The 26,634-nt window shown below is 45.5% G+C and overlaps 1 protein-coding gene across 1 annotated transcript in view; it reads right to left on the reverse strand.

Annotated features, from left to right (window-relative positions):
* Nucleotides 1–26,634, reverse strand: part of DNAH8 (dynein axonemal heavy chain 8) — an 8,835,797-nt gene that overhangs the window by 3,152,288 nt on the left and 5,656,875 nt on the right. The window contains exon 50 of the mRNA XM_069608756.1: nt 4,262–4,508. Within this exon, the coding sequence (XP_069464857.1) occupies nt 4,262–4,508 (247 nt within the window). The remainder of the gene's footprint in view (nt 1–4,261; nt 4,509–26,634) is intronic.

A 26,634-nucleotide genomic window follows, 5' to 3' on the forward strand; every position in this document is an offset into this window, starting at 1 on the left:
GTTTTCAATTATTGCTGCAATTGGTGGCATTCCATTGCGTTCATTCCGTGACGAGAGATTTGATACTTTGTCTTTCCATTTAGGGCTGCTCGTGCTTTTAGACTCTGTGGATGGCGCTGAGGTCTCAGTTGTGGGCTGGAGCTGGAGTACCTTATTCTCATTGCTGTCTTTTCGGTCTGTTTTTCCCTCCAAGCCTGATCTTTTGAAGCGCTTCTGGGAATAACAGAACCTTTTTTTATATGGGTGATCTCGCTCATTATTTGACCCTGTGGCTAGCAGGCTCTTATTGGCATGGTCTGCATTCCCCACCCTCCGTTTGTCAGCTCTAGACTTTTCCCCATGGGCCACAGGAGGATGATTTTGAATTGGTCTACTGAGCGACGTGGTCAGCGCCATCCTCGCATTTAATTGTGCGAGGTCTCTGATCACTTGATCTGCTATCGCGATCGAGTTGCAACTGATTTGTTTGGAGCTAGTCTCAGAGTTCTCAGGCTGCATGTTAAGGGCTATTGCCAGCTCCCAAACTTCCTCTTCACCTTTGTCCTTTAAGGCAATCGGGGTAAGGATATTTCCAGTTGCCACCTCCGGCCACCCAGGACCCCAAGCAAAGGCGACATCCTCTTGTGTACATGTTCCTTGCAAGTTCGACCAGGTGGACTGACATATTTTGTTCACTGTACATGGAGAAGTAGCTGGTTTTGTTGTGCCGTGTTTTGGTCTATTTAGATTCATATGCTCAAGGGCACCAGTACCTTTTTCTTTGCTGGGACAAGGGGCTAGACTGTTCTTACTAGACTCTGAGTCCGAGTCCAACCGATAGATAGCAGAAATCTTCTGGCTTCTCGCCTCCTTAAGATTTTTATTGTTTTGTGCCGTCAAGTTGAGGTTATTTGCGGCGATTTTGCCGGTCCGTTCCACAACCTTCCATGCTAATTGTTTAAGGGAGTATGTGTCCATAGTACTCTGTGATGCAAGGGGGTATGGGTCATTGCTAATTGGCTTGTGTTGTGATTTTGTGCATTCAACTTCATCAACCCCCTGCACTCTGTTTACTGGGGCATCATGTTTGGGGGGCTCAGCCCGCACTAATGTGCTGCTTTCTTCCCAGAGATCGGTTTCACTCAGCCCATTTGCTGGTGGATTTTGCAGGCTGATCATTATCTCTCCCCCCGCCTCTCCCTCCGCCTCACCAGCCTCTCTGGGCTCTCCTCCCATCAGGTCCGTCTTTACTGGCGACCTGGCTGAGGACACTATTGTAGCCTTTGGCAATGATGATGTTGGCACATTAGCTACAAAAATTTGAGTTTTCCATTGCAAGGGTAGCATCATGTTCATGTTCATGAGAGAGAGAGGTCATGTCCGTTACTCCTTGGTTCTGAAGGGGAGGGGGGCAGGGGAGGATTATTCCGATGTATGTTTGCTACGTACAGTTCGCTCTCGGCTTAACACCACCACCCCCCACGCCTTCACTGACTCCCTCCAAATGTTCACTTACTTCTGGTGAATTGAGTTGACCGTGCCAAGAGTCAATCAGGGTGGGTATTGCAGAGCTCTTCACGCGCAGGACTTTTTAACTGCTGGCGCTTCTGTGGACGCTTGCAACACTCTTCCCGCGTCTGACCTGCGCACGAGTCAGTGTTCTTCAGGACATGCTCCCACTGCCACGGCTCCCAGGGAACATAGGTAACACACTCCTGCCACACTCTGCGATGTTCCGCGACACTCCACGTCAGGCAGGCTGTTTTGTTGATTTTACTCCGCCTCCACAATTGAGCTGAAAGAAACACTGAATTCAGCTGCAGCTCTCCACAGGTAACACACTCCTGCCAAACTCTGCAACGCTTCACGATGCTCTGCGTCTGGCAGGCTGTTTTGTTGATTTTACTCCGCCTTCACAATTCGGCTGAAAGAAACACTGAATTCAGCTGCAGCTCTCCACAGATAACACACTCCTGCCACACTCTGCAACGCTCCGCGTCAGGCAGGTTGTTTTGTTGGTTTTACTTCACCTCCACAATTGAGTTGAAAGAAACACTGAATTCAGATGCTGCTCTCCACAGGTAACACACTCCTGCCACACTCTGCGACGCTCCGCATTAGGCAGGCTGCTTTGTTGATTTTACTCTGCCTTCACAACTGAGCTGAAAGAAACACTGAATTCAGCTGCAGCTCTCCACAGGTAATACACTCCTGCCACACTGCGCGTCAGACAGGCTGTTTTGTTGATTTTACTCCGCCTTCACAATTCGGCTGAAAGAAACACTGAATTCAGCTGCAGCTCTCCACAGGTAACACACTCCTGCCACACTCCGCGACGCTCTGCGTCAGGCAGGCTGTTTCGTTGATTTTACTCCGCCTCCACAATTGAGCTGAAAGAAACACTGAATTCAGCTGCAGCTCTCCACAGGTAACACACTCCTGCCACACTGCGCAACGCTCCGCGTCAGGCAGGTTGTTTTGTTGGTTTTACTCCACCTCCACAATTGAGCTGAAAGAAACACTGAATTCAGCTGCAGCTCTCCACAGGTAACACACTCCTGCCACACTCCGCGACGCTCTGCGTCAGGCAGGCTGTTTCGAGTAGGTGCAGCGAGTTCTGATGTCACTGTTAACTTTGAGCCTGAAGCTGTCTCCATCAAAGCTTTAGTAAAAATGTCCAACATGCTTGGATGGAAACAGTGCTTTTCCACTACGGGAGTCAGAGGAGTCCCCTGGTGGATCGGTGCTTTATCTTTTTCTTCTGAGAGGAATATGAGGACAAATTGCGTGATTTGGAACAAGAGTGGGATCTTTTCTTCCCCTTTTTATGCTTCTTCTCAGGAGTAGGGCCATCTGTCTTCATCTTTGAAGACCACTACTGCAATGTGGCAGGGTATTATGAGGGGGTGATACCTTGAGTTCAGCTTCCCACTCTTTAAGGGCTTTGGAGTTAATTGGCTGGCAGGAGCCACAGGAACCACGCTGCTCAACGTTGTGATCTATCATAAGACACCAGACTCATATGTTGTTTGTGTTGGGCATGGACATCTGAGCATTTTGGTCAATGCAGCTCTTAAACCTCTTAAACCCCAAAGGCTTAGAATCCGGCAAGATGGCTCAGCAAAAACACATTTTCGAACATTCCAGAGAACTAAGCATGCTGAGTGTGCCGAAAAAAGGAACTGAGGTCATTGGGCGTGGTGAGCTCTATTTATAAAGCTACAACGCCATGCTGCGATCAAGGTGGCAGATCCTTGGAGGTGGTCTACACAACCCCCTTGCTGAAAACATCTAGGATGAGCTGCAGTGGATGATGCACATCAAGATGGGAGTATGTGAACAATTTCTGAACAGCTTTAATGGAAGAAACAAGGATTTATCATAGATTAATAGAAGAGAAACAAGACTACTAAGACTAGCATGAACTGAAAACATTCTTACTTTTAACAGATCAGCAGTCAGACTGATTAATTCACAGGGATTGCAAATTAGTCCACAGGGATTGCTACCCCTAGCTCTGCCCAAAGGACTCCAATGCCTGGAATGATTAACATGCCTGGCTTTAGATCTTTTTCTCAAAAAGAATGTACTCTTGTGAGAATTTCTGGATTGTAAAACGTTTTCTTTTGGAAAGTTGAAAAAAATCTCCTTGGCATTGGTGGTATGTCTTTCCATGTCTTCCCATCACATATAGGGCCAATTGGGCCATAGGAACCCATCTGTTTTTCTCAGACAGAAAATGAAACCCATTGTTGGGGCGGGCATTTAGGACATGCCTGAAAGGATGAGGATGACCAGCCACATTTCCGCATCCTGAAGTAGAGGAGTTGGTGTAGGAGAGAAAGGAAAGAGTGTGAGTGCAGTGTGGGCCCGGATTGCAGAAGCTCCAAGGCCCTGGCGAAACAAGCATATCAAAACTGAGAAGGGTCAGCAGTGTGGGGCAAATAAAGGGTCACTGGAAGGAACAGCATAGTGCAGGGAACAGGAAAAGGTGGAGGGGGCAGGGGTTAGGGCCACAAAGTGCTGGCAGCAGGAAAGTGGGTTGTGGGACCATAAATGTTGCAGAGACGTTAAAACAATATTTGAAAATATTGCCTGTTTTTATCATTACCACCATACTCCTATCTCAATGATTTCTGATAATTAACATACATTCAAACTTTATTAACTGTAATAAGAACTTGGGTGTCTGGTTGTGGAGGACGTCTTGATGTGCACTTTTGGACAACAACAGTTACACAAATACATTATAAATGTGTACAATGTATTAGCACATCTATACCCTTCTTAGATTTCAGTGCCTTTCTCCATAGAGTAGAAAATATTCCATCTGTCCAGTCATTGGTGGCAGGGTCCAATCTGCCAAACATCTGAGGAGCAGTAATGGCTTTTGGGTTCATGCGCATTTCTCTGTGAGGAGCCCCACACTGTGTCATTGCCTTCATTAGCATATTTATTACAGTGGATTTGCCAGAACCGCTCGGTCCAAGGGTCATCAAGCCATGGCGCACTCTAGCTGTCTCATATAACTGTAAATAAAAACATAGGAGTAGTCATATTGGTGTGCTTTATACCACTAGACTAACAGTGCATTTGAAAACTGATATACCCACTACATTTTTTATCTGGATAAATTAAAGCCCTACGAGTATTAAATGATGTCATAACTCATTCGTTGTCTTTTTTCACATATTTTACACTCCCGCAGTTGAACTGATTTTTTGTCTTGTATAAAATGACCCCCCTAAATGTTTATCCTTTTTTGCATATAGGTTGCATTTAGGTTGTGAGCTTAATTGTAATTACATTTTCTTTTATTGGTTAATGCAAAATTCACAAAAAACCATTTCTTTTTCAATGCAAAATTGAAGAAAAGGGTTATTTGACCTTGTATTGCCATTACAAGATTTGTAGCAATAGGACAGTGATATCCATTGGAATTCACAGCAAATACTGTGTTATGGCATTTACACATGGTTATGTGTACACATAGTAAAATGTAAGCGCAAACAGTAATTTCTTTATAGCCAGTATGCAATATCTGAATCAGGGCGAGGGCAATTTTAAAAGCAAAGGACATTTATTAAAAATTATTTTCATTGTATTTATTTATTTAAACACAGCATTACGGTTTAAAGAAAATCGTATATGCTACATTTGATCAATTGTACATTCAATCAATAATTCCTTTATATTTACACAAGTATGTTACTGCAATTATAAGTGAAATTTTACCCGTTTGCCATTCATAATACCTTCTGTTGTTAAAACATGACTCTACTACAAATGTATCAAAGGATTTATTGCGTGTTAGAATATAATAATAAAATGCATCGTTCTTAGCCCTAAGCTAATTCCTTTCCCACGATCAAAATCCTGTTCTTTAATATTCAAAATGGAGTCACATTTGTCAGTCATTGAGTAGAAACAAAATAGAAATGTGTTCATGGTTTCCTCTGTAAGTCATTACAAGAAAAGGCTGGGTACATAGAGAGGGCATGCATCGGTCGCCTAGCCTTCACCGACAAACTTAGGTTAAACAACATTAGGAAGAGGTCCATCTTTTCTGCAAAGAAAGTTATGCTGTTCCAATATGGCTCTATTATTTTCCTTAAATGCTATGGAAACGCTGACTGCACCAAGCAGAAGTTAGTTACAAATTGGGCCTCATTAGAAGTTTGGCGGTAGACTTCCAAAAATTTCCAGCGCCCGCGAATGGGCAATTACAAGGTCATTACGGCCCTGCCAGACCCGGTAATTGCCCATTCGCTGGTGCCAGAACTGAATGCTCCCCATTCCCATTGAATGGGGAGCCCTATAGGGCTCAATGGGAATGGGAGGTTGGCTGCACCGTCACCATTATAAACGGTGCCGGTGCATCCGACATGCTGTGCTTGGGGGTGCCACTCTGTCCGCCAGGTCCGACCTGGCGAGCAGAAAGGCACCCGCAAGCACAACTCATAGTTTGCCGGTCTGGGAACTACGGTACTGGCATGCTTACCGGTACAATAGTTCCCGGACCGGCAAACTTGTAATGAGGCCCATTGAATCATAGTAGTCAGCTTTTCCAATTTGTTAAATGGCACTTCACATCTCCACTCTCCATGAAATACTGGTCGTAGCTGAACCTGAAGTCCGCTCAAGTGTACTGTATGTGTATATTAAAACGTGTCTTGCAATTTTGAAACTCTGTCTCAGATGCTCTATTTTGTTTGAATTATAGCTCATGCGAACCTCATTCAAAACAATACACTCAATCAATAAATGGCTCCAATATTCTATTTTGTCTTTACTTCAAGATTTACAATTTCACTGATTTTATGTGTTGCTTTTTGGTAATTACCAGGTTACTCACCATAGTAACCACCTTACTCCTAGTCCATAGTCCCCTTTCCTCCATACTTGTGGGACATCTCTCCGTCCTGTGGGACGGGACCGGAGCACTTTGTAAAAAGCATCAAAATGTTTCCAAAAATGTGTCCTTCCTCTCTTTCCTGCGCGGGGCCCGGCACGCGGCCGTAACCCCGCCCACCTTGGCTCCGCCCCGCGAATCGCCCCTCAGTCCTTTTCTTTGCCAGGTCAGAGACCCATTACCAATAACAGTGGAACCTTATTAGAGGGGACGGTGGGCGGGCATATGGAGGAAAGGGGACGATGGACTAGGAGTAAGGTGGTCACTACGGTGAGTAACCTGGTAATACTCCTATGTCCCATCCCCTTTCCTCCATACTTGTGGGAGATTCCCAAGCACTCCTTACAGGAACTACGGGTGGATGGAAATACCCCTTACTGAAAAAGGTTCTTCAGCACAGCCTGACCAAACTGAGCATCAGCTCTAGAACTCATATCGAGGCAGTAATGCTTACAGAAAGCAGATGGAGAGGCCCAAGTAGCTGCCCTAGCGATGGACTCCCAGGGAACATACTTCTGAAAAACAACCGCAGCTGCCTTGCCCCGCACCAGGTGTGCATGAATACCTTTAGGAGGTTTCAGCTTTTGGACGGTGAAAGATTCCGTGATACAGGCGGCAATCCACCTAGAAATAGATGCCTTAGACATCTGCTTGCCTTGAGGGTTGCCGAAAGTCACAAACAGTTGGGAAGAACTCCAAAGCTCGGAAGACCTATCCAGGTAGAACTTAAGAGCTCTTCGGACATCAAGACAGTGTAGAACACTCTCCGCCTCAGAGGCGGGGTTCGGAAAAAAGACCGGTAGGGCGATCGAATGATTCAAATGGAATTCGGTCACTACCTTCGGCAGAAAAGCCGGATTAGTTCGAAGGACTACCTTGCCCTTGTGAAAGACCAAGAAAGGATGCTCCACCGACAATGCCTGGAGCTCACTCACTCTCCTTGCCGATGTGACGGAGACCAAAAAGGACACTTTCCAAGACAAGTACTTGAGGTCCACAGTAGCCATTGGCTCAAAGGGTTTATGGCACAGCGCCGTCAGGACAACATTCAGGTCCCATGGCGGGTGTGGATTACGAACTGGAGGGTAAAGGCGTGTTAAACCAGCTAAATGCCTCTTTACCACTGGGTTAGTCAGAGAAAACGAACACTGATCCGTAGAAAGATAAGCGGAGACCGCTGAAAGGTAAGTCCTGCATGACAGAACATGAACCCCTGACTCTGCCAGGGAGGACACGAAGGACAACACCGTGTCAACCGTGGCCCTCCTTGGATCCAATCTCTTCTCGACACCAATGACAGAACCTGAGCCATTTACTCTTGTACTGAGATCTGGTCGAGGGTTTTCTGGCTGCCTGGATAATACGCATGTTATCCGCAGACAAATTCAGATGCTCTAAAGACCTGAACTCAGGCACCATGCCTCCAAGCTGAGCGATTGTGGGGAGGGGTGCCACAGCTGCTGCTCCCCCTGGTGGAGAAGATCGGGAGTTACCGGTAACCTGATCGGCGGATAAACCGACAGGTGTTGGAGTTCTGAGAAGCAAAACCTGCCTGGCCACCACGGGGCTGTCAGTAGAAGAGAACAGTTCACTGAGTTCTTCAACTTCCAAATTGCCCGGTGAACTAGAGGCAGAGGCGGGAAGGCGTAAGCTCTCCTGTTGTGCCATGGAATCTCTAGAGCATCCCCCAGAGAGGAGGCTCCCAGCCCCCCTCTGGAGGCATACAGAGGAAGCTTCTTGTTCGCCGCCGTCGCGAAGAAGTCCACCTGCGGTGTGCCCCAGCGCGAGAAAATCCCTGAGAGGACCTCCGCCTTCAACTCCCACTCATAGCTGACCACTGTCCGCCGGCTGAGGGCATCTGCTGTGACATTCAGCTGGCCCGGGATGTGCACTGAAAGCGGCCAGACACCATGAAGCACGGCCCACTCCCAAATCTGGATGGACAGGTCCACGAGGGGGGGGGGGACTTTGTTCCCCCCTGCTTGTTGATGTAATACATTGACACCACATTGTCCGTTCTTATGCGGACTACATTGTTGTCAATGACCGGTCTGAACGCCCTGAGCGCCAAGAAAATCGCCAGAAGCTCTAAATGATGTATGTGCAAGAGCTTGTCCTGAGGCAACCAGAGGTCCGAGACCTGAAGGAGATCTAAAGTCGCACCCCACCCGAGGAGGGAGGAGTCCGTCGTGATCGTCACCATAGGGACCGGGTCCTGAAACCCCGCGCCCCCAGACAGATTGCTGAGAGATGACCACCAGTCCAGGTCCACTCTCATGGAATCCGGAATCATTATCCGCATGGAGTCTGGGTCCACTGCCTTGCCATGAATTCCGAAGGGCCATCTGGGTCCGTCTCATTTTGAGACGAGCCAGAGGAAGAGCCAGCACACACGAGGCCATGAGGCCCAGAAGCCTCTGGAACCACCAGGCCGACATACTCTCCGACTGCGCAAACATCTGACACGTGGCCAACAGATCCGCCATTCTGTCCCCGGTCAGGTATACTCTGCAGTCGATCGTGTTTCAACGAAAACCCAGAAAAATCAGGTCCTGAGAGACGGTCATGGAGGATTTCCGCCAGTTCACCGACGGCCCAAGATGGAACAGGAGCTGAAGGAGAGACTGGAGGTTGCCCGCTGCCGCCAGCAGACAAGGGCTGCGTAAAAGCCAATCGTCCAAATAAGGATACACATGGATACCCTGAAGACGAAGATAGGTCGCAATCACCGACATCATCTTCGTGAAGACATGCAGCGCCGAGCTGAGGCCAAAAGGAAGCACCCGAAACTGGAAGCGCTCCTCTCCCAAAGAGAAACGGAGGTACCTCCTTTGTGGAGCCCAAATCAGGATATGCATGTACGCGTCCTGAAGATCCACTACGCTGAGCCAGTTGCCCATCTGCAAAGAGGAGCGTATCTGGCTGGGCGTGATCATCTTGAATTTCTCTTGGGGTAGAAAGAGGTTGAACTGGGAAAGGTCTAGGATGGTGCGCAGGCCAGCCTGGTTGGGTTTGGGCACCGTAAACAGCTGGGAGTAGAAGCCCTCCCCTCGCTCCCCAAAAGGAACGGGTTCCACAGCACTGAGGTCCAGGAGTTTCTGAACCTCGGTGTTGAGGGAGGGCGAGCCCAACGGCTGAAAAGGAGGGTTGAGGGGCGGGGTAGGGGGTAAAGGTAAGCGGAAGCCTGCCCGAGCGACTGACAACACCCATCTGTCTTCTGTAATGGTCTGCCACGCCTCCCAATGAGATGCAATGCGCCCTCCCACCGGGGTCTCGTGCGAGCGCGGAAATCCCTAATTTGGCAGGTTTATCGGTGGCAGTGCCACCTGAACCTGATGAGGAGGCTGAGGATCGGGGGAAATACCCCGTACGCTGTTGTCTACGGCGGTTATTCCCCACAGGAGTATCCACTCTGCGATTTTTGCGGTCGAGGAATCCCCTAAAACCAGAGGAAGGTCGCCCTTGCGACAACAGCCTTTGAGTCTTGAAGGGAGGTTTAACCAGAACAGACAATGATTTAGCCGCCTGAGTGCTATCTTTGGTTTTGGTGAGCTCTACATCAGTAGAAGAATGAAAAAGCTCCTTACCATCGAATGGAAGGTCCAATACTTTGTCTTGCACTTCCTTCGAAAACTTAGTGGCATGCAACCACGCTTGCCTCGAGGTATCAACCCCGAGCATCATGCCCCGAGCCGAGGTGTCTACGTGATGAACCGCAGCCTCCAGGAGATCCTGGGCCAAGACCCTGGCATCGGAAAGGCCACCTCTGAAGTCTTCCAACTTCTCGACCGGAATGTGCTCCTCAAACTCTGACAGACCTTTCCACATTCGCACGTTAGCTCCCGCCAAAATCAATTCGGCATTTCCCTGCCTGAGCTGCAAGGCCGAATTGGCAAAGATTTTCCTCCCTAGGGAGTCCAGGAGCTTGTCCTCCTTTCCCAAGACCTGAGTAGCCGTCGCGGAAGAGGATGTTGCAGGTCTGGACTGCAACGTGGCCGCAGCCACCACTGTGGAGGAGGGCGGTGGACAAGACGACAAGGCCACTTCCTCCGAAGAGTGCAGCCTGTACCTCGCGTCAATCTTTTTATTGACAAAAAGTCCTGGGTGTGGCTTCTCCCAGACTCTTCGTACTTCGGCCAAAACATCCTTCTGCAGGAAAAGGCCGGTATGCTGCAAAGCAGACAGGGTGAACGCCCCAGAAAGCATGCCCTCCTGTGGAGCAGGTGCCTCGGGAACCGGAACATCTAAGAAATTCATCATGTCCAGTACCCGGTCATGAAAAGCTCTAACAGAGCGGGGAAGGTCCTCGTTGTCCTGCTCGCCTTGAGGGTCATCTGACAGGTGAGGATCCTGCTGAACCGTGTCAGGCACTGCCTTGTCCACTGGGGACAATGGTGGTAAAGGCGGAAGAGCAGGGGCAGGCACCACGGGCAAAGGAGGCGCCGGCGGAACCACCAGAGGAACGGGTGGAGCCGGGGGCGCTGGTGGACAAATTTCCTTAAAAAGCCCTTTGAAATACTCCCTCATGGGGTCGGTGCGCATAAGCGCTTGAAATTTACCGAAAAAAGCGTCCTCAGGAGATTGCTTCGGAACCTGAGGAGGCCTCTCATGAGGTGGACAAATCCAGGGACGTAACGGAGAAGGGTGCCACGCCGGGCCCTCCGCCGACGTATCCACATAAATCAAAGGGGCCGCCCCTGCAGGCAACAAAACATTGTGCGGAAGAGGCATCCGGGCGTTCCAATCATAAACGGGCCGGTAAGGATACGCACAAGTGACCTTAGGTTCACCCAAAGGACCGAACCCTACACCAGGGGCCGATGGCGTAGTTGTAGGGGTATTACCTAAAATGGCCACCGTGGTCGTGGCGGGAACGGCCGCCATTTTGTCTTCATTTGAGGGGAACTGCGGCACGTGAGGAGGTGAGGCAGGGCTCCCCGTCGATGGATCAGGGGTCTTAATTTTAGCCTTAACATAAGGACCCTCGGCAGAGCCGGTACTATGAGGCCTGGAATGTTTCTGCGACATACCAACCGCCAACTGAGCCTTCGAAGGAAGGAACTCGGCACTGCCGGTAAAAGAAGAACCTTGCTTCTTTGCCCCCTCATCAGATCTGGTATCACCACAAGAGCGGGAACGGTGAGAAACCGCTTTCACCGACAGGGCCCTGCCCGGCCCCTCAGAACTGTTGGTAGCCTTAGCCTCTGTACGAGGGACCTCGGGCCTAGGCCTGGTAATAGCCTTATCGGCACGGGCCTCAAACATCAGTTCGGTAAACACAAGCCCAGCCAAGGCCTCGGGGCGCACCCCGGTCTTGTTTTTGAGGGAAGCCGAAAGAGAGGCCTCAGAGCAAGCTCCGGTACCCTGTGACTCAGCAGAACTGGGTCTACACACAGCCCCCCACAGGAGGGGCCTCGGAAGTTACTCCGGTGTACACAGGCCCCTTACGGAGACCCTCAGAGAAAACTCCGGTAGAATTATTAGGCCCGACAGGCACCTCAGGGCGAACCCCGGTGACATAGCGATCAACGCCCCTCCCGGCTCGAGAGGAACCCGGGAAGGTATCCCCCAGCCGGGGTGCTCTGAAAAGTAAAGAACTTACCGGGCGTTTCTTCTTCTCGTCGATGAACGCCTGAAAATGAGATGGGGGAGTGCGTCGGAACACCTCCTCCCACCGTTCCAACCGACGTTAAAGAGCCCGGACCGAAAGGGAGTCACAGTAAAAACAGGAGTCCCAACGGTGTTCCGGACCCAAACACTATAAACAAAGAGGATGGGGATCCGCCCTCGCGAAGTGACGATGACACGAAGAACAGTCTGGAAAGTCTAATTTAAAAGACATAGACAGACTAGAAGACGAACGCTAGCGAGAGCCAGAGAGGAACACAGGGAAGAAAATCTTCCAAGGATGCAAGTGCGTCCGGTCCCGATCGAGCGGAGAAAAGGACTGAGCGCAGGAAAGAGAGGAAGGACAAATTTTGGGAAAAATGTGGGTGCTTTTTACAAAGTGCTCCGGTCCCGTCCCACAGGACGGAGAGATGTCCCACAAGTATGGAGAAAAGGGGACGGGACGTAGGAGTAAATTGCTTTCATCGAAATTTTCAAACTTTTTTTGCCATATTATAATCTAGATATTTCATAATATAATTTTGAGATACATGATATAGTAGTTTGTATATAATTGTAGCCCTGTCCCGTAAAATATATTTTTTAAAACATTCTTCTTATTAATGTCTACATTTTCATTGACAACATTCAAATGTTGGTTCTACTTTAACGTCTCAATATATTCTATGACGGCCCATAAAATTAAGTTCTAACATGTTGTGGTTGTCATATTTGAAATTTCAACTAGGGAATTCTTGATTATATTCTTAATTTCAATCAATTAACACATTGTCCGATTGACTGCAACTGCAAATAAAGATGTTATATTAATTCAGTGCTGAAAATATCTACTACGAAACCACATGGAAATCCAAAAAGATAGTGTAAAACATTTCCTTCTCATTTTGACAGCCATCTGATTTCAATTCTAGGCTCCATGTCAATACCATAGAAGATTATAAAAAGGACTTTAATTTTATAAGCCAATGTGTAAAGCCCAATTTGAGTGTACATTGTCCTTAATCTGATCAGTGTAGGTCTTAGTTTCCTATAATTTTTCTGATATTTTTTCATGTATTCATTGCTTTTTGTAATATGAAAACCTGAATATGAAATCTCTTCAACCACATCCAATTTGTGATTGTCCAATCTACATATACATTTCTTTTTTTGGGCATTTACATTTCCCAAAATACATGATTTAGGTTTTTTCTAAAATAACTAACTCAGTATTTAGATATTTAATCATACCCTCTAAACTTTATTGTAGACCAACAGATGTTTGATCCGGTAGCCTTGTACGCACCTGCACCTGCATCCTGTATATAGCTCCTGACAGTTTGAGTGTAGACGGTATACTACACATTAAATGTTCAGTTCTGTTTTTTCGTATATTATAGTCCATGTATTTTAATTAGTTAATGGCATGCCTCTTTTGACCCAAGCCTTAAAAGAGTTTAGAGTGTAATTCACATAAACTGTACTGTGGGGTTGGTTGGGAGGGTCGATGAGGAATACGTGGGAGGAACATCCAATCGAAAGAACGTTACAGATGGTAAGTAACTTGTTCTTGGATTGTGTTCTCCCACGTATTACTCATCTTAGATAGACTCCCAAAGCAGTTTTGTATTGGAGGTGGGAGTACAGTATCTTTTTTAATCGTGTACAGAATGGAGTACAGATTTAGCAAACAGACTTCCTTGAGAAGAAGTCGAGTCCAGTGCATAATGTTTTATAAAGGTGTGCATGGATGACCATGTGGCTGCTGCACAAATATCTTGTACAGGGACACCCCTTTTTAGTGCTGTTGAGGTTGCCATGCCCCTGGTTGAATGAGCTCTCAGTCCATCAGGTGGTTCTTTCCCAGCCAATCTGTAACATTCTGTTATGGCTAAAATTATCCATCTGGATAATGTTTGTTTAGTTACCGGAAGGCCCAGTTTGTGTCCAGTGTATCCCACGAAAAGTTGATCACACTGACGAATTTTTGCCAATCTTGAGATGTAAAAACTAAGAGCTCTCCTAGGATCTAGTCTATGAAGCCGCTCCTCTTCCTTGCTTGCATGAGGAGGAGGGTAAAAAGTAGGTAAAGTTATTTTCTGTGACAGATGAAAATCCGAAACAATTTTTGGCAAAAAAGAAGGTTTAACCCTAAGAACTACTTTGTCCTTATAAAAAAGATGGTGTGAGGAGGACCGCTCGAAAGCATCTGCAACTCACTTACCCTGCAGGCTGATGTCAATGCTACAAAGAGTATTGTTTTCAAAGTAAGGAGCCTTAGTGGACAAGAATGTAAAGGCTCAAATGGAATACATGTGAGAAATTTTAGAACCAAATTCAGATCCCACAATGGAACCTGGAAAGGTATTGGAGGAAAAACATTATTTAAACCTTTTAGGAATTGAATTATCAAGGGTATTTTGAAGTAGGATTCTTCTTCAGAAGAGCGTTTAAAGATGGATAGCGCTGCTAAGTATCCCTTTATTGTCCCAACCTGGGGCCCCAGATTGGCTAAATGTAACAGAAAAGATACAATTGTGGGGATATTACATTGAAATGGGTCCACATTCTTTTCTATGGACCAGTTACTGAACTTGTTCCAACGACACCGATACATAGATTTGGTTGCTGGCCTTCTGGCCGAAAGCAAAATCTCCATCACGTCATCCGGAAGATCCCAATCCTTGTATCTCAGCCTTTCAGAAGCCATGCGTGAAGGTTGAGTGTGTTTACCTCCGGGTGGAGAACATGACCTTCCTGTCTCGAGAGAAGATCCTCTCTTCTTAGAAGACGTATTGGAGGGCAGATGGACATGTCCAGAAGGTCCGGGTACCACGTTCTCCTGGCCCAATCTGGGACAATTAGGATCATTGTTTTCCCGAACTTTCTCAACCTCCCGATTACTTGAGGGATCACAGGGATTGGAGGAAACGCATACAGAAGTGGAAACTCCCATTCCACCACAAACGCGTCTCCTAGAGCTCCTCTCTGGTTAAATTCCTCTTGAGCAGTACAATTCGCACTTCCGTTTGGCCCCGGTCGCGAACAGATCCACTTGAGGGGTTCCCCAAAGGGCAAAGATCTCTTGAATGACTTCCTGAGCTATCTTCCACTCGTGAGAGACTGTGCTCTGCCTGCTCAGAGCGTCCACTGTTGTGTTTTGCTCTCTGGCTAAATGAATTGCTGATAGGGAGATCCCTTCTTGTATTGCCCAGAACCAGAGTTGCATCGCCTCTCTGCACAGCGGCAGTGACCCCACTCCTCCTCTCTTGTTGAGGTAGTACATGGCCACTGCGTTGTCCGTCATTATCAGAACATTCTTTCCCCGTACAGAGGGCATGAAGGCCTTCAGTGGTAGTCTGATTGCCCTCAACTCCAAAAGATTTATGTGTAGTTTGGACCCCGATGGAGACCAACGTCCGCTGATTGTCCGATCGTTGATATGGGCTCCCCACCCCGTGAGTGAGGCGTCCGTCACTACTGTTATCTCAGGCCCTGGCTGCCAAAATGATTCTCCTCTGAGGATATGATGTCTGCAAGCCCACCATTGTAGATCCTGTGCTACCTTGGCTGGAACCTGCAGCAGATCTGACAATTCCCCAGAGAATTGAGACCATTGAGTTCTGAGAGCCAATCTGGCTTCTGGCACTAGAAAAATGCAGGATACCATCAGACCGAGCAACCTGAGAAAATCGAAGGCCGGAAGATACTGGGCATTCTGGAATTTTGTTACCATCTGCAGAATGTGGTGAGCTCTCTCTTCGGGAGGCGAGGTTTTGCCCGAGCAAGTATCCAGGACTGCTCCTATAAACTGGAGTTTCTGTGATGGTATCATGTTTGACTTTTTTAAATTCAGAGAAAAACCTAGTTTGTGAAGGAAATGACAAGTCTTGGACAGATGATCCAGGGCTTGTTCTGGAGAACGTGCTCTGATCATCCAATCGTCCAGATAGGGGTAGACATGAATCCCCCCCTCTTCTGAGACTCGCTGTCACCACCGCCATCAACTTGGTGAAAACTCTTGGGGTGGAGGTTAACCCAATGGCAGAACCCGAAACTGAAAATGAGAATTGCCAATCGCAAACCTTAGGTACTTTCTGTGCTTGAGATGGATTGGCACATGAAAGTAAGCATCCTGAAGGTCCAATGATACCAACCAATCCTGGAGTTGGAGAGCCTGAAAGATCTGAGAAAGTGTGACCATCTTGAATTTGTCCTTCCTTAGGAACTTGTTCAAGTTTCTCAAGTCCAAGATGGGTCTCAGTCCTCCGTCTTTCTTTGGAATAAGGAAATATGGGGAATACCAACCTTTGTTCCTCTCCACTACAGGTACATGTTCTATTGCACCTTTCTGTAGCAGGGTCAAAACTTCCTGCAACAGGAGCGGATCCATATGTTTGGCAGAGTTGTATTCCGGGGGGTGATTCTGAGGTTTTTTAGAAAAGGAAGGCAGTAACCTTGTGATACTGTTTCCAGTGCCCAAGCATCTGAAGTAAGGCTCCGCCATTCTTCTAGATGCTGTGAGATCCTGCCTCCCACCGGGGTCTTGTGGGTCAAAACCTCAGAGTGGTTTTGCGGCAGCTGGAGCAGTGGCTGAAGGTACAGATGCTGTTGCTGGGGCAGATCTAGCACCTTTTCCTCGCCCGCGAGGACATTTTCTTTGCCCTGATTGGCCTGCCCTCTTCCTTTTCCAATTGAGGAATAATAGCGAAAAGGACGACCCCTCCAGGAAGATGAGCCTGTGTAGGGGCGTTGCTGAGGTTGTTTTATAGCGGCACTGAAAGATTTTGCAGCCGCTTGGAGGTCTGTAGCTTTTCGAAACTTTCATCTGCCTTGTTACCGAACAACCTCGAGCCATCAAAGGGCATATTAAGAAGCCTGGACTGCACATCAGGAGCAAACCCAGACTTTCTTAGAAACGCAAATCTACGTAGCACTGTGCTAGTCGCCATTGACCTGCTGACACTGTCAGCTGTGTCCAAACCTGATTGAAGGCATTCTCCCGACGCCTCTTTTCCATCCCTTGTAATAGCTAGAAAGCCATCACGTTCTTCACCTTCCGGGATGTGTTCAGCTGCTGCTGACATGCAGTCCCACAGGGAACATGTGAACCTTGCCAAGGTACAAGTTACATTAGTAGACTTCAAAGCCATACTGCCAGATGTAAAGATTTTTCTAGACCATGCATCCACCTTTTTATCGTCCCTGTCTGGAGGGATTGTAGGGTATGCTGCATTCTTTGTGGAAGTGGCTGCCTGTACTACCAAACTTTCCAGAGTTGGGTGTTTGCTGAGGTATTCCAGATCAGATGTGCAGGGTCTATATTTTGACACAAACTTTCTATTTACTGCCCCTAATGCTTCGGGACGTTCCCATGCAGAATTAACCCTTCTCTGTAAGGCAATATGAAACGGTAGAATGGGGTCTTGTTGGGGTGTTGCAGATAATATATCTGTCATGTCATCATCTTGACAGACTGGTGAACTCCTACCCCACCCCATAAATTCTGTAACTCTGCTCCTGAGTTTTCTATAACTCATATCAACCTGTTCTGATGGATCTGGTTTGTCAAATTCATACTCTGGAGAAGTGTCCAGGCCACTTGTTGTTTGCAAACATTCTTGCAGATCTTGAATTCTTGATTGAGGGTTAATTAACTCCTCTGGAACAGATCTTGTGCCAAATTTGACACCAGCAGAAGTGACTTCTTCCTCTTCCAATGAATCTCCCTCATAGATGGATGACATGGTTCTGAAACAATCATGTCGACTCTCAGGTTGAAAAACCTTTTCAGGCAATACAGGTTTTTCCCTTATTAAAGGCTTGGGCGTCGACGAAAACGTAGTTTTAATCACATCCTTCGAAGACCTCGTCGTCGAGGGAGCTTTCAACGACCTCAATGCAATTGTCGAGGGAGCCGTGGAAACCGTCGAAGGAGCTTTCGTGGTTTTCGAGCGTGAACTTGACGTAGCTTCCTTCGAGGGAGTTGTCGACTCGAGGACCTTTGAAGTCTTCGATGACGTTGATGTCGACTTCGATGGCGCATGTTCTTTCGATGCCATTTTGTTTCCCTCTGCCTTCGATTTATGCACTGAAGGATCTGTCTTACGAGGTGATCGAGAAGAGTCTCTCGATGACGCTCCCGACGTCTTTTTATCAGCCTTCCTTGTTTTGGACCTTCCTCTGTCACTTTTCTTCTGAACAGGAGCATGGTCTTCTTTAGCTTTTTTTGAGGGGGTCTGGGCTGCGTTCTCAAAATTTTTTAGCATGGAAACTCGAAAAGCTTCCCATTTACTCGGAGAGTCATGCTTTGATGGACATGCTATAACCTCCTCCGAAGAAGTCGAAGAGGATGAGGGAGATTGATGTTGTCTCTTCTTAGCCTTTTTAGATGACAAAGACTTTCTCGATCTACTCCTCGAACAATATTTTTTATGATACTTTTTTGAAGACTCGGCCAAGTCTTTCTTTTGTAAAGTAGACTTCGATAAACCCTCCCCCATTCGCCACTTTACCTCTACGCTCTTTTAAGGCTTTGTGGGTCAACGACTGGCACAAACCACAATCTTCAGTATGGTGGTCGGAACCGAGGCACCAAAGGCAATTTTTATGTGGGTCTGTCAAGGACATCTTCTTTCCACATTTTCGGCATTTTTTAAAGCCTGTCTTTGGTGTGGAAGGGTTCGAAGAAGAGGACATCGCTTTTTTCACAGAAAAGACTGAAGCGCCGTTTAACTCGATCCGAAGCGAAGCTAACGGGAAAACGGAACTGAAGCCAACGGGCGCTCCAGGCTCTTATACAGTGGATGAAGTCGGTGCTCGACGGATGCCGCCGAGGGACATCGACATCACATCCAGCGCCCTCTGCTGGAGAGAGAAAAACATTTCTGAGGCGAAACCTAAAGGTAAGGATATATCTAAGATGAGGAATCCGTGGGAGGACACAATCCATTCGAAGTATTGGTATGAAGCAGAATTATCATCTTCAAAAGGCCCTCAAGAATTTTCCACCTTCTCAAGATGTTGCGGTTAACCCTATAATATGCAGATGTAAAAAAAGCCATGTATAACACTGATCCTGATCAACGTGATAGCTCATCAATCAAACACTGTATTGCGGAGCCATTTATTACTATCCCCAGAAAGTTCAGAAAACCCAATTGCAGGGCGACAAAGAACAAATGATTTAACCCATGTAATGTTTTTTCAGATGGTTGTTTTTCTAACAGATTTGTCATCTTAGATATATCCATATCCTGATTTGCAGCCTCAGCTATTTTTCGACAACAGAGGACGCAGTGTGGCATCAAGACGATGTCCGTCGATGGTTACCATTCCTGCGTCCAGACGTGACATCAATGACAGTATAAATAGCATGCACTGCACCCGTTGCCTCAGTTCCAAGTTTTTCCCTCATTCTACAAAGTCAACTTGAGGATTAAATAAACTGTATGGGCATTGAAAGAGAGAGGCAGTAAAAAAAAATCACCCACAGTCAGAGGGGTAGTTGGGAGGATGATGAGGAATCCGTGGGAAAGAAAGAACATTACCAGTGGTAAGTAATTTGCTCTTCTGATGGATTGTGTCCTCCCACTGATTCCTTGTCTCAGGTATTCTCCAATAGCAGTTTTGTAGATGGATGTGGGAGAAGTGGATTTCTTTTATAATTTTCTGGTTATTGATTGATATTTTGCCTAACCGCTCTTCCAAATCGTGCGTCCTGGCCCGACAGAGTGTCCTAGCACTACTGCTTTAAGAAAGTGTGGAGTGAGGACCAAGTTGTGACATTTCAAATGTCCTGCACTGAAACACCTCTTTGGATAGCCAAAGTGGTTGCCACCTCTATTTGGAATGGGCTCTTAGATTTACAGCGACATCTTTTCCCACATTTGTGTAGCACCCCGAAATGCATAGGATGATCCAATGCGCTAAAGTTTGTTTGGTCACGGCTTGACCTAGCCTGTGGCCGGTAACAAAAATACATTGTTGGTCACCTTGTCTGACATTTGCCATCCTAGAAATGTAGAAACTAAGAGCACTTTTCAGGTCAAGCATGCGTAACCTCTCTTCATCCTAAGAAAGGTGAGGAGGTGGATAAAAAGCTGGTATAGTTATTTTCTGTATCAGATGGAATTCAGACACCACCTAGCAAAGGAAGGAGGGACGACTCGCAAAACGACCTTCTCTTTGGGGAAATGTAGTATATGGTGGTTTGCATGACAAAGCTTGTAACTCACTCACTCTGCAAGCACTCTAGGTGCAGTAAAAAAGAAACCACTGCAGGTGTATTGCAAATGAAAGGATATATATCTTTAGTTCTACACCATCTGCAAAACTTGTTCCAACGGCAGCGGTATAGTGCTTTTTTTGCTGGTCTTCTAGCCAAAAGAAATACCTCCATCACATCTTCAAGGAGGACCCAATCTTTATATCTTAACCTCTAAGAAACCAGGCGTGAAAGTTCAGATTCCTGGGCGAAGAAGACGGCCTCCCTCTTGTGAGAGTAGATCCACTCTGTTGAAAAAGTAATGGAGGGCAGAAGAACATGTTTAGAAGGTCCAGGTACCACAACTTCCTTCCCAATTTTGAGCAATCAGGATCATGAATTTCCTGAACTTCCCCAACCGCCTGATGACATGAGGAATGACGGGGACTGGTGGAAACGTGTACAGGAGTGAAAATTCCCAGTTCTCTATGCACTCCCCCCCCTACTATACTCTTTGCACTTATTCCGAAATGTCCTCTGACCTAGTACGATAGTAGCCAGTCTGTTTTCCTCCCCGTCCCTCCATATTTGTTCCTCCCCCTCCAGCACTACCTGAAATGTCATCATGTCTAGTATGATAGTCACTTGTTTTGTTCCTCTCCTCCTCCCTCTTCCCCCTTCCCCACACCTCTTGACAACTCTCTGGCTCTACCAGAAATGTTGTCAGGCCTAGTATGATAGGTGCTTGTCTGTCTCATCTCCTACCCCCTCCCTATCTTTGTCATAGCTCTTACTCTATCCGAAATGTCATCTGACCTATTACGATAGTAGTTTGTTTGTTTTCATCCCCCTCCCTCCTTATTTGTTCCTCCCCTCCCTCTCCAGCACTACCTGAAATGTCACCAGGCTTAGTACGATAGTCGCTTGTTTTGTTCCTCTCCTCCCTCCGCGCTGCACCTCTTGTCAACTCTCCGGCTCTACCAGAAATATCGTCAGGCCTAGTACGATAGCTGCTTGTCTGTCTCATCTCCTTACCCCTCCCCTCCCTGTCTTTGTCATAGCTCTTGCACTATCTGAAAGGTCGCCAGGCCTAGTACAATAGTAATTTTTCACATTCTTAATGTCTCAAGGCCTTGTAAGAATGTCATTGTATTTTCCCTTGTGCCCTCCCTTGCCTTGAATCGCTTTGCAACACATTGTGTATAGGCGCTTAACAAATAATCAATAAATAAACTGGGCTGCTCTCTGATGAAATTTCCCAGAGCAGAACAGGTTGCACTTCTTATGAATCAATTTTCTTGACTGGTTCCCCAAAGGGCAAAGATCTCTAGAAGTACTTCATGAGCCAACTCCCACTCGTGGAAGAAATTGATCTCCCTCCTCAGAGAGTCTGCCGTCTTATCCTCTTCTGCGGCTAGGTGAACAGCCGACAGAGAGAACTTGTTTTGTAGCACCCAAAAGTAGAGCTGCATTGCCTACCAGCACAGAGCTAGGGACCCTTCACCTCCTCTTTGTTGAGTCAATGCATAGTCACTGTGTTGTCTGTCATTATCAGGAAATGTTTCCCCTGTATAGATGACATAAAGGCCATCAGCATCAGTTTGATTACCCTCAGGTAAAGACGTTATTTGAGAGATTCGCTGTGGCGAGTCAAACTGTTCCGAGAGCGTGCTGTGGATGCAGAAACACGGAACTGAGGCAACAGGCGCAGTGCGTGCTATTTACACTATCATCAACATCAGGTCCAGATGTGGGAATGGTAAACGATGAGGGACATCGACTGGATGCCGCACAGCGTTCTCTGCTGTCGAAAAATGTCTGAGACTACAAATCAGGATATGGATATATCTAAGATGAGGCATCCGTCACACACAATCCATTAGAAATGTTCATTTCTTTTACCCAATGTTGCAATACTTCCAAATTTAAGATAGCAAAGCACTTTACTAGAATAATTTGTGCGCTCAGCCAAAAGTTCCGAATTGTATTCATTTTAATGATGCTTGGAAAGAAACTTCTCAATATAATTGCTATATAAAATAATATAATAATAATCATATTTCAATACCATTTAAAAACTCCATGTGGCCCAGGGGCTCTTGGAATTTTCTGTTTTTTTTATTATTTCCTTATTGTGTTCTCCAGACAAATCTCTCACCCATTACTTGAGTTCCGATACCATAAATCCTCTATTTTGTTTTTAAGTGAGTTTGTTTTTCCTATAATTTTTTCATTGTTCTTCCGCAATAGGCATCTGGTAGACTTTGAGGTATGTATTTCCCTATTACTCTATAAAGACGAGACCATCGAGGCATTACAAGATTGAATTGCTCTTACCTCTTGACATTCAAATATACATGAGTGCATTTTATGAAATATTTTGTTTTAACCTCTGTTTAATGTTTCTATTCATCTCTATTGAAATCTGTTTTTTTTATTATACACATCTCATATCTTAATATACATTTTATCGTGAATACATTTATCACAATTCTTAACTGACATCTGATTTCAGATTATATACAGTTTATCCCTTTTAGGTTTAACATTTTGTGTCCACTCCTCCATAAGTTGAGTACATTTTAGGGCTCAACTAGGTGGTAGCAATGTTTCCCAACATTCTCATAAAAATGTCCTTGCTGACATATACATTTAAGCAGTTTTATCTACATTTCTTTGATTCCAAGTAGGTCTAGTCCTGTCTATATTCACCTCCACAGCCACAAAATTAGCAGTACAATTATCAAACCTTTGACTATCAAAACTGATCCTAATCGTGAGGGCATGATGATCACTATCCTAAAGATAATGCATTCTCAATTCCTCTATTTAAAAAAAAAAAGAATTATAGAAGAGAAGGGTATATTGCATGTTCAAAATGCTCCCTGTCCAAGATCCATAAAGATCTCTCAATATGATGCCATTTAGCATTATTAATTCCCAATTTGTCAAAATGACAGCCCAATTCCTACTGTTTGCATTCCAGTTTTGTTTATAGATAGTTGCCCCAAAGATATCTTTTCAAACTGAGCATTCCTCATTATTAAAATGGTCTATCTAATGCAGATGTTTCGCGATTAGGCCACCTACTATTAGCTTTTTTAATGCATTAGTCATTGCTGTCCATAACTTCATATATTAATTCATTTTGCTTCTGAGTTCTTTAGCTTTGATCTTTTTCAGTGGACTATCAGTATTCATAGTATCCGAATCATTATTGAGAGTGTTCCATTTCTATTTACATCTCACAATTAATATGTTTGGATTATCTATTTAGATGTTTTCCACAATCTTTGGCAAAAAGGTATCATATACTGTTGACAGGTATCTCAACGGGTGGCCTCCGGGACCCTTTTTACCTTTTTTTAGCACACAGCAATATCCATCTATGATTGGAGATGCTACAAGTCATACTTCATTGAAACATATACAATTTAAATGTATCTAAATACAATAGCTTGTATCTTTTCTTTCAAAACTATTAGAACCTCTAGTATGTCATGATAAAAATAGAATTGCCACAAAATATGTTCTCTGGCCCTTTTAGACTGAGGTGTTTTATAAAGTTGTAGGCAACCAGGACCAATCCACTAGTTCCCAATTCACTGTATTATCTTTCTTTCCTTCGCAGTGAACAATTCTAGACTTTTCCATGTTTGAAAACCAAAATATTTGAAGCATTACATCGTTTTTCTTCTCATAGTGAGGGCCACTGTTAAAAAAAAGAAAACCTTATTGGTGCAAGCAATTCATTCAATTTATTTGGTATGCATGGTCCTTGGTATTTCTAGATAATCTCCCATCTGTCTATATGCTTCAGTTTCAAAGAGAATGAATTATGTAACTGCCAAATTTCCCACATGAACATTCACTGATAAATCATTTTTATCATAAACATCTTTCACTAAAACATGTATAATTAAAGCCCTAAGATTAGGGATTTCATAGACAATTTTCTAAATGTTACTTTGATTCAAAGCAAACCTTTTAGATTCTTGAACAACTGATTCAGTGTGGACTACTAGAGAGTCACTTGTATACAAATAGAGACTCCTCTATATTTAAATTCAAATGAATACCTTCCTTAGCTTCATATTCGCATTTCATTTATAAACTACCAAGGGTCTCTGTTAGGGAAAATTCACATAAATGGCTAATTTTCCTTACCTAATGAGTCCCTCAGCAGATTTGCTGGTTTTCTAGGATTTATTTTTTTCACCTGGTAAGAGTGTGAGCCTTTTTCCCACTCTTACATGTGTTTTGCTGTGTGTGTTTTTACCATTTGTGTGATCTTGGGCTCTGGAGCCTCACCTATACCATGAGCACCCATTTTTTTTGTTGTGTTCTTTACACAGCACCTTCAGTGCAGTGACAAAGGGTTGTCTTTTAGACTTCCCACTGACTCCATTTTTCTGGGACTGACTACTGTCTCCCAGAAACATGTAAAGTTGCCATTAACCTTATGTAGTCTCTTTAAACTATAGACCCAGTACACCCCGTCTTACATGGAGTATTGGAAAGGGTTAATTCCTATCCCTTTTTGTCTGTTCCTCTTGGAGCACTGTTTCGCTCCCTTTACATCAAGACTTGGATGGTGGCAGTGGTAACTACCCTAGCTTTTCTACCACGGTTATTTTATGTAACCATGGGATTGTTTTAGGCTATCATATTAGCCTCGAACATAAACCCGCTTGACCAAATACATTTTATTTTGGCCCCCGCTGGGTTTATTTGCCATTTCTTTTTGCTAAAGTCTTTCTCGTGTTCTTCTCTGCATGCCAAAGTGGGGAAGATTCCTTTGTTCGCTGTCTTTTCGCAGGCTTCTGCACAGAAGCCCTCCTTAAGGCGCCTGAAAGTCTGGGTAGGCAGGATGTGAGGGAGGGGTCTTAGGACCCCTGCCATGGGTTCCCTTGGTAACCCAAGTCGCACTCCTGTTTGATTGGCTGGGTGCCTATCCTTGCCAGGACAACCAACCCGCTGTGTGATTGACAGCCAGACTGAATGAATGGGGGAAAACTGCATAAAAAGCAAGTCTCTGAGACTGGAAAGGCAGAGTCGCCACTGGAATGAATGAACCAACGAGGAGATGATGAAAGAGGACCCCTTCAACGACTGAACCGCCTGGTGAAGCCCTGTTGCAGGTCTGAATCTTCAGAATCCGCCGACAGAGAAGATCCCCCAGGAAACGTCTTCCCTTGAGCTGGTGGGACTAACCAGTTCACCCAAACTGCAACCAAGACCCCTCCTCTGGTCGAATTTGCTGTACAGAGCTACAGTGGGCTGGATAGCCAGGAAGGTCAGACCCTGCTTGGGTTTTAAGGAGCGCACCTTTTATTCATTGCTTTGCTCTGCTGCTGGTTTCTTCTCTGGGTAGTGCAGGACCCTCCAGACTTTGTGTCAGTCCGACAGTTGCTTCAGGAACCGTGAGCCTGCAGGAACTACCAGGAACGTCTGCCTCAGCTACAGCTTCCTCTCCGTTTTAAAGTACTGTGCAAACCCGGTTTCTTGTTTCGTTCAACCGTGGGGAAAGTGTGTGAAATCTTTCTCCAATCCGAGGGCTTGTCCTTCTCTTCTCTTTGAACTAACTTTTCTACCACCCAACCTCGTCCAAAATCCGTGGTTCGAACTTTACCGTGAACTACCCTGAACCGTGTGATCTTGAGCAAAAGACTTTTGTCCTATTGACTTTGACCCTAAGCCTTTTCTACCTGGTTCTATCATTGTAGTTCCTCTTGCTCTATTGCCCTGAGTACTTACCTGTTGGTGTGGTTAAACTTCTATTAACTTTGTCTTTCCCTCCCTTTTAAATTGCTGCAGTGCCATTTTTCCCCCACTTCATTTTGTGAGCTTAACTTGTCTGGAATTTAAAGGAAGTGGTGTGGTGTATTAAGAGTGTGATTTTTAAACTGCTTATAATAGTGTAATGTTATACAACTGAAGAGTGAAATAAATGTAAATTCCTTTACTTGAAAACCTTGAGTCAGTGTTGGCCTGAATCATTGTGATTGCTGTCCTTTGTGTAACTATTTGATACTGCTCACTTACTCTTGAGATAAGTCTGGCTGCTCAGCCATCGCTACCACTTTACTGTGTAGTACAGGCTTGTACCAAAGGTGAATTTGTACTGTCACTTGTAGTCTTAATTGTGTGTGGTGTCCCAAAGGGTACTGCATATAATTCTGCCTAATAGTCTCTCACTAATAGGTCCCTAATAGGTCCTAATTCTATCGTTGACCTCCACTGGGACCATATAAAACTCACCAATAAAATCCTCTTCTAGGAGGTTTGACTCATCCAGCATCGCCTCATTTACCATTTAATTTCTATGAACAGAAATCTCAGCACCATATGGCATATTTTTTTCCAACGATTTCTCTAAATAATTATCCATACAGAAACATTTCCTTTTTTTTTAAAAACTTTATTTTCA

This window comes from Ambystoma mexicanum, chromosome 4q (assembly GCF_040938575.1).
Source record: "Ambystoma mexicanum isolate Mex_15411 chromosome 4q, UKY_AmexF1_1, whole genome shotgun sequence".
Classification (NCBI taxonomy): Eukaryota; Metazoa; Chordata; class Amphibia; order Caudata; family Ambystomatidae; genus Ambystoma; species Ambystoma mexicanum.